At 34.7% G+C, this 13,434-nt stretch overlaps 1 protein-coding gene across 1 annotated transcript; it reads right to left on the bottom strand.

Moving 5' to 3' along the window:
• Nucleotides 1-11,313: 11,313 nt before the first annotated feature.
• Nucleotides 11,314-12,885, bottom strand: LOC141830693 (1-aminocyclopropane-1-carboxylate oxidase-like). Its single transcript, XM_074718110.1, has 4 exons — nt 12,581-12,885; nt 12,239-12,489; nt 11,988-12,135; nt 11,314-11,905 (listed from the first exon to the last, which is right to left on the bottom strand). Exons 1-4 carry the CDS (start codon nt 12,680-12,682, stop codon nt 11,459-11,461), a joined length of 948 nt encoding a protein of 315 aa, XP_074574211.1. The 5' UTR covers nt 12,683-12,885; the 3' UTR covers nt 11,314-11,458.
• Nucleotides 12,886-13,434: the final 549 nt, after the last annotated feature.

Genomic DNA, 13,434 nt, shown 5'->3' with positions numbered 1-13,434 from the left:
TAAGGCATCATTACTATTGCTTGTCTACTATATTCTTCAATGTTTTTGGTTTTTGTATTTTATTATTAAAAGGTTTCTCTATAGGATTGAAAAGGCGATAGATAGGAGTAAATATAGCGCTTAAAAACTTTTATTTTCTTTTTAACAAAACAAAATAGATACTTAGCAAAAATATTAAAAACTAATAAACTCAATCAGTTACTTAGTTCATAGTCCAACGACTGCTATCTCAAGGCCTACGATCTCATGGATCATTTAGGATAGACAATTCACTAAAGCTCTCCTCTCCAAAAACTTTTAGAGAAGGACAAAGGCATCTACAGAAGATGAAGAGAATAGTAACACACTACTATCTCTTAAATTAAATGCAAGTAAATGAAAGAGTTACCAACAATGACTTAATAGAATTGAGTGTAAGTTGTCGAAGAGTAGATTGGTGCAATAGACTTGCAAAACGTGCTTCCAATAGAGAGACAGGAGCATTGAGTTGTAGAGAATTGTTCTCAATCTCTGAGTCCCGAAGCTCTTTTATTGACTTTGTTCAATCGACTAACTTCCTGATCAGTCGACTAAACCCAATCAAATTGAGTTATCTTTGCGATTGATTTTGAGATTTTTCAATTGACTGAATGTCTTATCAGTCAACTAACCCCTATTCTTTCCTTGCTTGCTTTGATCCAATCAGATCAACCCCGTGTAATCTGTTTGATCAGTTGATTGATCCTCTTGATCAGTCAACAAACCCTAAGAATTCTTTTATTGTCTAATTCGATCATATCTGATCTTCAGTTTCCATAGATGTTCGTTCGACTGATCCTCCTGATCAGTCAGAACCCTTATTTTCTTTTGAGCTCGAATTAACTTCGATTTGTAATTATCTACTTTGATCGGTCGATCGAACTCCTGTTCAATCGACTGAACCCTTTGTTTTCAGAGAATATTATTTTTCTATCAAATAAAATTAGTACAATAGATATGATAATAACTTTACAAAATCGGGTTAGAAATAGATATTTATGCATAGATTAATTTGACAGTTAAAACAATTTGATCTTGACTTAGAAATCTTTGTTGATTTTTTTAGTTGGATCAACGCCTAAGGTTTGTCCTAAATGGGACATGTCCCCACCATTTTTCATCTAAAAAGACCTCTCAAGGACTTACCTTAATTTACCAACTAAATATCTATTATATTTAAGAGGTGTTCTAAAAATCGCCTTAGATAATATACTATTTATTGGATAAATAAAATCATTATTTAGTGTACATTCTCTATGTATTTGATTTGATCTTAAACTCAATTAATGAATTCCACAATACAATGCATAGTATGAGAGAAATTGTGATTGGATCACAATTAGTGGATATATCTACATGTATAATTATATATTATAAATATTTTTTAATCGATGAATTGATGAGATTGAATATCATTGATTCTGTAAGACTAGCAAATGTTAGTCTCCATAGTTTTACCAAGCAGTCGATCCTAACTGGCTAGAAATATTGGGTTGTTGAAAGTTAACATATGGATGCTAGTTAAGGGTAACTAGTTTATCGGAAGTGACTTGTCATGAGATTTCATTTAGTTCGATACATGTCTATGAAGATCTCATTGCAGTTCGAGTGCAAGTTTCCTTCGACTTGAGGTATTCAAGTTATCTTGGTCATGGAGATTTATACTTTGACATCTTAAACAAACATCTCTACGGAGGTGTGAACCCAGAATGATTGGTATAAGTCGAAGTATCCAAAGGTGATTGAGTAACCACAGAGGATTCACTACTCCTTTTATTAGGAGATATATACCCTATGACCACTTGTTAGGATTATTACTCATAAGTCTTTGGCCAAAGCAGAAACACGTCAAGAGGATGGTCCTCTTGGACAGATGTTTTGAGTAATTTAAATCCGCAAGACAAGGAACTACTGCTTGGACTAGGTGTGACGTAGTCAGCCTAGTGGAGACTAACACATAGATCATGTCCTAAACTAAGCAGGTATAAGATGAGTGAAAGGAACAGATGTATAAACAACTATAGCTGCTAAAGGGTTCAAAAATGATTCTGGAATCAACTATGATTTTTTATTAATTGGGGGTCATGATGTACTACTAGGTGACACTCATAATCGATCCATAATTAATGATTAATTATGGATGACCAATATAAATCAGAACCTATAAGGTCACACACACTACGAGATTATCCAAAAGACATAAAATGAGTTTGAAAATTGAATTCTTAGATCGAGAGAGATTGAGTTTAGTTGGACTAGACGAAGGGCAAATATGAAAGATATTTTATCAGAATGGAAGCGCAGATGGACCATGCCTTTTGAAGACAAAGTGACCATTTTTGGTTTAATTATAAACCAAATTAGTTTAGTTTTAATTAAAAATATGGTTTGATTTTGAAACCAACACGGTTTGGTCTTGAACCAAACTTAAGGCTATCGGTTTGGATTTTAGGTTAACGGATATGAGTTTTGGTTCATGAACCAAACCCGTTAAAGATCTATAAATATATCTCTATGGAAGAGTTTTCTAACGGAATTAAAAACCCTAAGTGTTAGGTTTTCTTCCTTCCTCTTCTCTTCTAGCCACCAGCCACAAAACCCTAGCCGCCCAACACCTTGTGTCGTTGCCCCTTGGTGTTGCCACTGTCCAAGGAGGAGTAGTCGGTGGACCTCTAGCCAAGCTTCCTTCCACCAATCAGTCATCTCCCTAAGTTGACCATCCACCGAGCCAATGGAGTTACAACCGGTGCTGGAAGCAAAGAGCAAGAGGAAGAAGCAACGGTTGTTTCTTCGCCGCAAGGTATCCATCTTCTTCCCATTTTGGCTATTGTTCCAGCAAGAAATTATTGTTGCTAGAACTCTCACACCATTAGGCTTGCTGCCCCTCGTCGCAGCGAGCCATCCGACCTTCGAACGGTGATGTGATCACCTCCGTTCAATTTGATTCGTATCATCGGGTTGCTTTGAAGTCGTCGGATACTGAATCAAACCGTAGGTCCTCTCTCAGATCGCTTTATCTCCTTCCTTTGACTAGTATCAAAACGGAGACATGACACATGACTTAGTGAAGTTGTCTTGAGGAGATCTCGACGTGGATACGAGTAGAGGCAATATTTCTCAAGGTTGCTAGTTGATGTCATTTTCCTCTTCGTGTCATCCAACATGTATATTTTATGTATGCCATTTATTTCTATGATTATATTTGCATGTACGTGTATCCTCGTGTGAGTTTATGCATAAATTATAATAATATAGATTATTACACTTCTGCTACTTATTTAGTGAAATAAAATTTTAAAACGCGCATATAGAAACCCAACAATATTCTATCCAACTGACCTATTTGGACTTCTTCTTCTGCTTAGTGTCCAATCAACCTACTAGGACTTTCCTGACTTGATGTCTGGTCTAGCTAACCATCAAGTGTTCTTCCAGATCAACTTATATGGTCTTATGCTTAGTGTCTAATCATTCTGATCCACTAAGACTTCATTATCTAGTGTATGATCTCCTTGACCCACTAGGACTTTTGATACCTAATGTCCGATCTTTTGGACTCATTAAAACTTTACATGTTAAATGACCTGCATACTTAACTCTTAAATCAAATACATAATGTCTAACTTTAAATCCTTTGTTAGACTTCAAAATATAAGTTCGATTATTGGTATTATCTGCACCAACAATCTCTCTCTTTTTAATGTTTGACAATACAATTTAAAGTTAGAGAAAATACACCTTCTCTAATACAATTTAATATGTTTTAAAGAAATTTATACTTTAAATCAAAGCATTTAAACATAGATCAAAATTAAATTTAACTAACTTAAACTTAGATCACAATGTTCAAGTTTAAGTTAAACTAGATCAAGACTTGATAACTTAACAACTTAAACTTTAACAAAGGTAGCAAGTAATACATACATGTTTAAGTTAAAAGTATAACAAACTTAAAATAACTATATTAAACTTAACTTTAGTCTAAGTCTAAGCTTCATTTTCACAAGTTTAGATTTTATAAGTCAATTTTCTTTCAGCCCAACTTTAAACTTATCTTTTCCCTTTTGACACACATCAAAATAGGGATCATTGTAATAACTTTTTAGAAAATTTAAATATTTTTTCTTCTACAAAAGGTGGAATCTGCCACTCTAGCGGTCCCACACGGTCGACTCCACGACCATCTGTGAGGAGGTAAATCGAGAAACTGTAATTAACCACGACGGAGGAGAGTATTGCCTCGGCTTTGTCATAGATTCAAACCTTTACCCTCTTATGCAACTCTGCTCCGTCATAACCAATTCAGCTATATCTTTCAAACTTTGTCAAAATGTATTTAAGATTCAAATTATTTTCAAAGAAGAAAATATTTTCCAAAGTATTACAATAATTTTCCAAAGAATTTCCAAAAATATTTTTAAAGGCATTTTCAAATTTTATCCAAAGGATTTTCAAAGCTATTTTGAAAGTTATTTTTCAAAAAATATTTTCAAAGTCATTTTTAAAGCTATTTTAAAAATTATTTTTCAAGGAATATTTTTAAAAAGAGAAATAATGCTTTCAAAATTTTTCAAGGTAATTTTCTAAATAACAATAACTAGAAATAATATTTTTAAGAGTTTTCTAAAATATTTCAAAAAAGTAAACATTATTCTAAAGCAATTAGAACAACAATCATAGATCAAGTGCATTCAAGATATAGGAAAAACATACTAATAATTTCATAACTCAAAACATAGCAAGTAGGTAAAGGATCAAATACAACATAAATAGTAGTCAAACTACCAAACATAGAGTAGATAATAGTCAAACCTAAACAAGCAACTCTAGATCTAATCAGATGAGAGGGGAGATGCTAGTTGATGCACCAGTCCTGGAGAAAATCAAACATATCCCATCATTGTTGCTTTGTCTAGTCTAGACATCTATCAATCAAATTTAGACACTCGTAGATCTGTTGAAACTCCCCCTAAGAGAGGGTACCTGCCTCGGAAGGTACTACCTAAGAATGATCTAGTGGGGGTAGCTCTAGTAGTGGGGATAATGGGGATCTCATTGCCAGTTGGTACTCCACTTCAACTTCCTCAAGCTCCTCGGTAGGTACAACTCATCTGTGATGATCCTTAAAACTAGGGTCTCGTTACTTACTCTAATCCCAACTAAGGATAACTACCTAATGTTTATCTTGTCATAATGAATGGATAGAGGCTTAACATTTCTTATTGCAATGTTTATGTCATATGATCCTAGTAATATAGTGATAATGTGATAGTAGGCCGTACGAACTATTCCGAATGAACTATATCTAGAATAATGAATGCTGATCTTGAAAACCCATAGTCCTATGTCAATGTCAAGGTGATGCTTAAGTGCAAACATGAGAAAGAGATGATAGGGTCGAATGCTAAGGGCAGGGGCGGAGCCAGGATTTTTGTCGAGGGGGGGCCATTTTCTAACATCGCATTATCATACTAATAAAATAAAATTTTGAATTAACTAAGAAATAAGTTACATTCAACGTAATCTAAGTTGCGCTCTTTGCTTTTTCATAGACTCAAATTCATCTATGACAGAATTGATATCAAAACTGCGAGCAATATCTTTCTCAATATACATTATCAAAGAACTTGATAAGAAATCATCTTCCATTTTGTTCCGCAACCTATTCTTCACAATTTTCATTGCAGAAAATGCACGCTCTGATGTTGCAGTAGAAACTGGTAGAGTCAAAATAAGTCGAATCAATTTGTCAAGAAGAGAATAACTTTCTGATTTTCCTGTCTTCGATAAGACCTGATACAAAATTATGTGCATATCAGTTAGCAATGACTAACCTTCAATAAAAAATATTATTTTTTATATAAAAAATATACCTGGCATCTATGCAGTCTGGAAACTTGGAGACGAGAAATGGGAAACGCGGAAACGGAAAAGGGAAACGACAATAGTGAAGTTTCCAAATTTTGGAAACGTCGAAGCCAATTAAAGACCAATTAAATTGAGCCCAAGAGCAGCCCAAATTACTTAAGGATTAATAGTTAAAGGGTATTGGATTTATAGCTTATTGGATAATGTTATTGGATCTTAACCATTTGATCTTAACCATTTCCCAAATCGTGATTCTTCTTTTCTCCCATCTCCCGATCGCATTGTCCGCTACGGTCCTATAACAGTGCTTCATCAGTATTATAAATTTTTAAAATTTATAACACTTTTATGTCATTTTGCTCTTTATTTTTTAAAAATATATTTTAAAATTTATCTCATATTAACACTTTTCTGTTAAAAATATTAAATGCATTTAATAAATTGTTATTAAATTTACAGTGTTTTGTTTCTTCATAAAGTGGAATAAAAAATTAAATAAGAAAAATATTTGAAAGTGAAAAGACTAGTGAAAGAAGAACCAGCGCTGCAAAAGGCGAAGAAGAGCAAGAGTGGCGGCCATGTCTGTCCTCCCTCCCTTTCCCTACCTCTGCGGCCAGTCTCTTCCTAAACCCTAAACTCCACCTTCCTTACTCATAGTTCGTCTTTTTACAGCTCGCTTTTTCTCGCCTTCCAGTATAGTAGACAAAAATCGCTTTTTGTGCTCTGTGAAGTGACTCCCTCTTCGCCCCTCGCCGTCTTCTCACGAGTTTCGACCCAAAGTTGCATCTTTCCAGTGCCGTCGTCCAATTAAAATCGGTATTTTACACAGGGGTCAGGGGGGGCGACCGCCCCCATGCGCCCCCCCCCCCCCCCTGTGGCTCCGCCACTGGCTAAGGGTAGAATGCAACCTACAATAGCTTTATAAAAGTCATTATCTTATGGATTTAGATTAGCTGAGTTCATTGATCTGGGTTGAGGACCCTTAGAGAAATCAACATACATGGTATCTAAAGTCAGGTGAGAATAGGACTCAGGTAAAGTTTCAGGATAGATAGGAAAGTAATAGAATTGATCATTTGTTACTTTACTATCAAGAAAGTGTCGAACCATGTTGAGATTAAAGAAGAAATCATGACATGTTACCCTAGTCTTGTAATGAAAATCATCAATCTAACAAAGATTGACATAATTCGGCGCGGAGATCAAGGTTTACATAATGCATGTAGTAGACTAGTTTAGACATTGTATAGTAGTTAATAATCTCAACTACGTTAGGACATAATATAGTGAAGAATGACATGTCTAAATACTTAGATCCTGTAGCATGAAACTTCTTAATTTAAAAAGAATGCCTAAGTTCTTCTATAGGAAATCTAAGATCTTGGCTGGGGTTAGAGGAGTCAACTTGGTCTTGGGTGTTTGGCGTTTCTTTTGGCTATAGTAATTTATGAAAATAAGTAAAGAAATTTAATAATGAACAAGAGAGAGTCTAGGATTATTATTGAGGCATTTTTTGATGCTTCAGAGACTTTGGAACGCTTTAGAGGCTTTGAAAAACTAGGTTTCGGTGTTGGAAGATGAGAAGAAGAGTGGATTTGGATGATGGTTTGGCTTCCTCTTGACAATGTTTTTATAACATAGGATCGGTCGACTAAATGTGGGATTCTAGTTGATTGATCCATTGTCCCATCATCCCAGATTGAAAGGTCAATTTTCTAAGTTCAATCGATTAGTAAGAGTGATCAATTGACTGAACATGTTAGGTCATGTCAACTTTTTTATGTTTCCTAGGCTTATCAGTTGATTGATTAGTGTTATTAATCGACTGAATGAATTAAATCAACTTTTTATTATTTCAGGTATGAATGGTTAGTCAAATTTTTGACCAGTCAATTAGAGTTTGACCATGTTCGGTTGATTGAACCAATGTGTTCGGTTGATCGGATATGGTTATTTTTGAAAAATTTTAAAGAGACTACTTTTCAAAAATAATTTATTTAAAATAACTCATCTAAAAATTTATCCTTAAAGAAATGTTTGACCTCTTTTTACTTTACTCAATTGATATTGAATGATAAATGAGTTTAGTTTGGAATTAGCCACGGAAGTAGTTAATTTGTATTTAAGCTCTTTTTAGTTCATATTGATGCACTGATCTACCTCATGAACCTAGGGCGTACCTTTATCATCTTGTACCCATCTACGTAGTTCAATATACAAACATTTAATCCTAGGGGTTTGTGAGATGCAAAGGCTATCTAGATCTATAGGTTCATAAATTCTACAGTATAACCTAGGCTAGTTCCAAAAGAAATAAAATACCTAAGTAAAATATTTACATAAGTCTATCCTACTTATCTAATAATTTTTAATTCCTATGGGTTTAATCTTAATATTAAAAAAATATTTTGTTAATTTTATTTAACATCTCACTTATTATAAGTAATAAAGTAAAGTAATCTTATGGGCTGTGTGAGATGACTTTTCAATTTTACTTGATTTATTTGATGATTAAGAAGAGAGTTGACCTTAGGTTAGATTCATGTTTAGCTTTAGTAATCATTTCTAAAATTGACTTTTAGTTTGTAGCAAGGCTCAGGGGCCTATTTTGGAGTCACCACATTATAAGATAAAGCCAATTAAAGAAATTATATACTTTAACTAACTTAATTCAAAATATTAGTCTAATTAGTTCGAGATTAGATGAGTTCGCTTCGGTTAGTTCCACTTGATTACTTGCATCAGGTAAGATATGCTGATTTACTAACATACAATCAGCTCACCTAGTCCTGATACTATATTTTCAAGGATAAACTATCTTTTTCCTATCCATCCATTCTAAGCATAAAGTAAACATGTCATTTGTAAGCATAAAAGAAACAAGCAATTCAAACAATAAAGGAAAACAAAAACTTGCTCCCCTAAATCAATGATATAAGTTTATTTTTTTCCTCTCCCGTATCACTTCTTTGATAATATTTATTTACATAGTAAACTTACTTTTTGGAAAGCTAAAATTGATTATATCCTATTTCATTGATTAAACATGCTTTTGGGACTCATGTTTAGACTTGTTTTCCAATCTGTTGATTAACTAAGAACATGTATGATCTATTTGTAGTGCTAGCTTTGAATCCAAGTCCGGATCTATTGTATATAGCTCGTTGAGTCCTAAATATCATATATAAACAGTTGGAGCTCATGTCTAACCTTTCCAAGATACCATTGATGTAGGATCAAGTAGCATGCTAGAGGAGAGGTGAATAGTGCGTGTCACTTTTTTTAGCACTCTTTTCTTTTTAGAGATGATAGTGGAATAAAGAAACATAAATAAGCACAAAAACACGCTTTCTTTTTTGCTTGATTTACAGCAACGATTGCTAATCCAAGGACCGCGATCATTGATTACTTCCGATAGGCAATCCACTAATGCCCTCCTTTTCGAAGGAGAAGGAGGTGATGAGAACTTGAAATTTCGCTCCGTTGAATTCTTACCGGACAAAAATTTTCTAAAACAGGTACAAATGAATTTGTTCCAAATTATTATAACTGGTATAATCATGGAGAATCTTATTTGTTTGAGTCAATTGGACCTTTTGGTGCTTCATCATCTGACTCTATTACTCAGGAGGAATCATCATCTAATAATAATGCAATGATATCAATGGTTTATGACATAATAAATGTAATTGATCATTCAAATATAGATGAAATACCAACACTTAAAGTTTAGAAATTATATGGCATGTTAACGGCTAGTAAAAAGAAGTGTGGGAAGATATTCCTTTTAGTCATTCTCAACTATCAGCTACTGCAATGCTATTAAACATCAAAGTAGAACATCATTTATTAAAACGATTTTATGATGACATTTATCAATTGATGTCAGAGTTGCTCCCTATTGATAACATAATGACTGCTAGCTTTTACAATACAAATAAATTAATTAAGGGATTAGGTTTGCCTATAGAAAAAATTAATTGTTGTATAAATAACTTCATGATCTTTTGGAATAACCTAATTATCAATCACTAATTAAAATTAGTGACCAATAAGCAATTGAAGTTTCAATTATTAATTACCATTTTTTTATAGTGGACTGATGTTTTACATTAATCGATTGATAATGGACAATCGAGTCCATCAATCGAATGTTAAAATATAATCGTCGTAGTTCGAGGTCATCAATGCATTGATCACCTCTAATTCAATTAAATCGATATCTTAAATCCTAAATATGAAACGGAATCAAATTACCTGAATTAATCAATATTTTTTATAAAAAATAAATTTTCACATTAACTAAATCGAACTTTTGATTTAGGATCTATTAATTAAGTTTGATCAATATTTTGCTGAGTCATAGTATCCTATATAAATTTATAGTTATCCTCTTTAAAAAAGAGAGAGAGAAACTAATAAAAATAAATAAATAAGTTATTTTTTAACTGAATTCTCTAAATAGCGTGTGTGTGTATATATATATATATATATATATATATATATATATAAGTAATATTTTATGTGTCTTAAATTATGAGATCGTATGCGATATTAGAATTAAGGCCCTCGAAATTTTTTTGAATATCTAAAATAGTAAATAGTATCATTTTATATATTTTTTATTTTTTTTTAATTTATGATTAAGTTATTTAAGATTTTTTTTTCCTTTAAATTTATATAGGAGTTGAATTATAATATTAAGCATAAAAAAATATATAATTGTTTACGGAGTGCGTTAGATAAAAAGTTTGAGAAAACAATTCGACACACCCTATGAGTAATTAATTTTTTTTATTTTAAATTTTTTTTATATTTAATATTATAATCTAACTCCTAAACCTTAAATAAATAAATTATTTTTTTTAATGAACTCTCTAAACTACGCTTGAAAGTGTTCCGAGAGCTCAGAATACTAATAGTGTAATTATTTATTTATTATTTATTTTGATTTATGATTAAGTCATTTAAAATTTTTTTTTAGTATTTAAGGGTTGGGTTATAATATTAAATATAAAAAAATTTAATTGTTTACAAGGTGTGTGAACTTGAACTTCAAGAATAACTATCTCTTATTTTCTAAGTACTTCTTGTGTACAGATGATTGTGGAGCCAATAATGGAGAATGCGCAGGATCAATGTATGACCTTTTGCCATGCTAAAAAGTACTTGTGCATTAGCGATTTGTGACTGAGGTACGATTGAAGCTTCTACGGTCGAAGAACTAAAAGATTGAAGAGGAACTGACGAAGCTTGGACGGTGGAAGAGATTTGAGGTGCTGGTGGTACTGAAGCTTCAACTGATTTGAACTTGTTGATGTGATAGCCGATCGAAAGAGGTGGTCCAGAATAATCAACAGTCAGGACTGGTAGTGACGGCTAGCGATCCAAACGAGTGATAGAACATCAGTTACGGCACGGCTAGAGTATTCCAAGCTCCATCATTTCATACTTTCACAAATTATATATTGCTACAGCTTATCAAAACGAACAAGCAATGACAGTATCACACCATAAACCGATAACAATTATAATTAATCATATAATTAATCATTGTATAGTTAATTGGCTCCTAGTTAATTGCTTTGACCGCCTCAAATCTTGGTTCTTTGGCCATGTACTTCTGCTTCACGTACACGTCCATGTAGTCCCCAAACAGAAACTCGGGGTAAGCAGTAGTCTCGGCGGCGGCGCCGGCGGCCGAAGCCGGACAAATGACGGCCTTCACTGACGGGTTGTAGAACGAGGCGATGGAGCGGCGGTTTCCATTGCCGGTGGCGAGCACGCGGTGCCATACGCTCTTGTACCGCCCATTGCTGACCACCTCGATCTGGTCCCCGGTGTTAATGACGATAGCATTGGCCAACGGCTGCACGTCCACCCACTCGCCGTCCTTGAGGATCTGCAAGCCGCCGACGCGGTCATCTTGGAAAAGGAGGATGACGCCGCCCGCGTCGGTGTGGGGTCGGAGGCCCAGCTCCACCAGGTCCAGCCGCGGGCAGGGCGGGTAGTGGCTCACCTTCAATGACGCAACCCCAGAATTTAAATTAATTATTTTATTTATTAAAATCTGTACTCCGTCAACGTCAATCAATGCTCACCTTGGTGCCGAAGAACGGCTCGTGCTCGCCGTTTCCGGTGAACTTGTTCTTGAAGGTGCCCTTTTCCAGCCCCAAGTTCTCTTCCATGATTTCCATCAATTTCTCGGCTAACTTTTTCACCTCTGCTCTGTACTCCCTCATAGTCTCCCTAATCGATCGATCGATCAATCAATCAATTTATCGATGTCAATTTTTATGCAACATATATAATTGTCATGAAAATTAATATATTCATCGTGTGGTTTAATTACTTGAATTGGGGAGGGTGGGATGGCCATTGGTTGTCGTCTTGGAGAACAAAGACGTCCTCCCAGTCCACATCGTCCAACTTCTTCTTGTTGTTGTTTACGTCGCCGGCGACCTCTTCTTCTTCCCGAACGAGTTGGTCGAGGAGCTGCACCGGCCTGGACGCCTTGAAGGCCTCGGCTCTGTGCCTGTAGCTCTCCGTGCACACCTTCTTCACGCGTTCCAGCAGCTCCACCGGAATCCCATGGTTCACCAGCTGCAAAAGCATTAATTTTAGTAACATTAATTCCCAAATTGACTGATCTAAACAGTAGCAATCTAATTAACAGAGTCATAAAACACCAGACCTGGAAGAATCCCCACTGTTCACATCCATTGTCTATCTGAGCCAGAGTCTCGGCCCTCTCCTTCCCTTCCAGCTTGGAGAAGTCGATGACTGGAATCGCCATGAAGAGAGTACTGGTCGGCTTTTGCTCGATCGGTTAGCTGCTACAACTGCTACTGGAGTACTGCTCGGTGTGAAGAATTCACGACGAGAGAGGGGGCGTTTTATAGAGCAGGATCGATGATGGTTCAGTACGCGTACGAGGAAGAAACGGAGAAGCTACTGCAGGAGCTAGTTGTTTTCCTCTTGCTTTGTAAGAAGCATGTGAGGAAACAGCAGCCTTCGTCGTCTTCTTCAACACTGGTTTTCTCGTGCCCATTGCAATTATTCAACGAATTATTGCATTTGCAGCAGATGGAAAGATATATGCATTAGGAGGAGGAGGATGATGATGATGTAGAAATCTGGTGCAAAATATAATTCTTTTTCAGAAATTATATTAAGGGATGCTTAATTTGAATAGCAAGTGAGTAGTAGAGGTAAAATGAAAATTTTCTTTTTCTAACTGATAAAAAACGAAAAGGAAAAAAAACATGTTAATGTTCTAGAACTAGATTTGACTAAGCAAACCGATGTCTTTTCAAAATTATGACACATTTATCATTAATTACATGTTGATGATGAACCAAATATTTGTATAAGTAATTGTCACTATCTATATGGGTGATAAGATAGTGGTGCCACATATCATTCTTGTCCTTTTCTTTTTAATTTTTGCTTCACCAAAAATTCTATCGTTGTTATCTTTCTTCCTAGATACTTCCTCACAATTGTTTCGTTGATCGATCTTGTACAATATTAGAGCTGTCAAATTTG

Source organism: Curcuma longa, chromosome 6 (assembly GCF_044706935.1).
Source record: "Curcuma longa cultivar G26 ecotype Majalengka, Jawa Barat chromosome 6, ITB_CL_G26_1.1, whole genome shotgun sequence".
NCBI lineage: Eukaryota > Viridiplantae > Streptophyta > Magnoliopsida > Zingiberales > Zingiberaceae > Curcuma > Curcuma longa.
The sequence above is the reverse complement of the archived record's forward strand: the minus strand, read 5'-3'. Positions and strand labels throughout refer to the sequence as shown.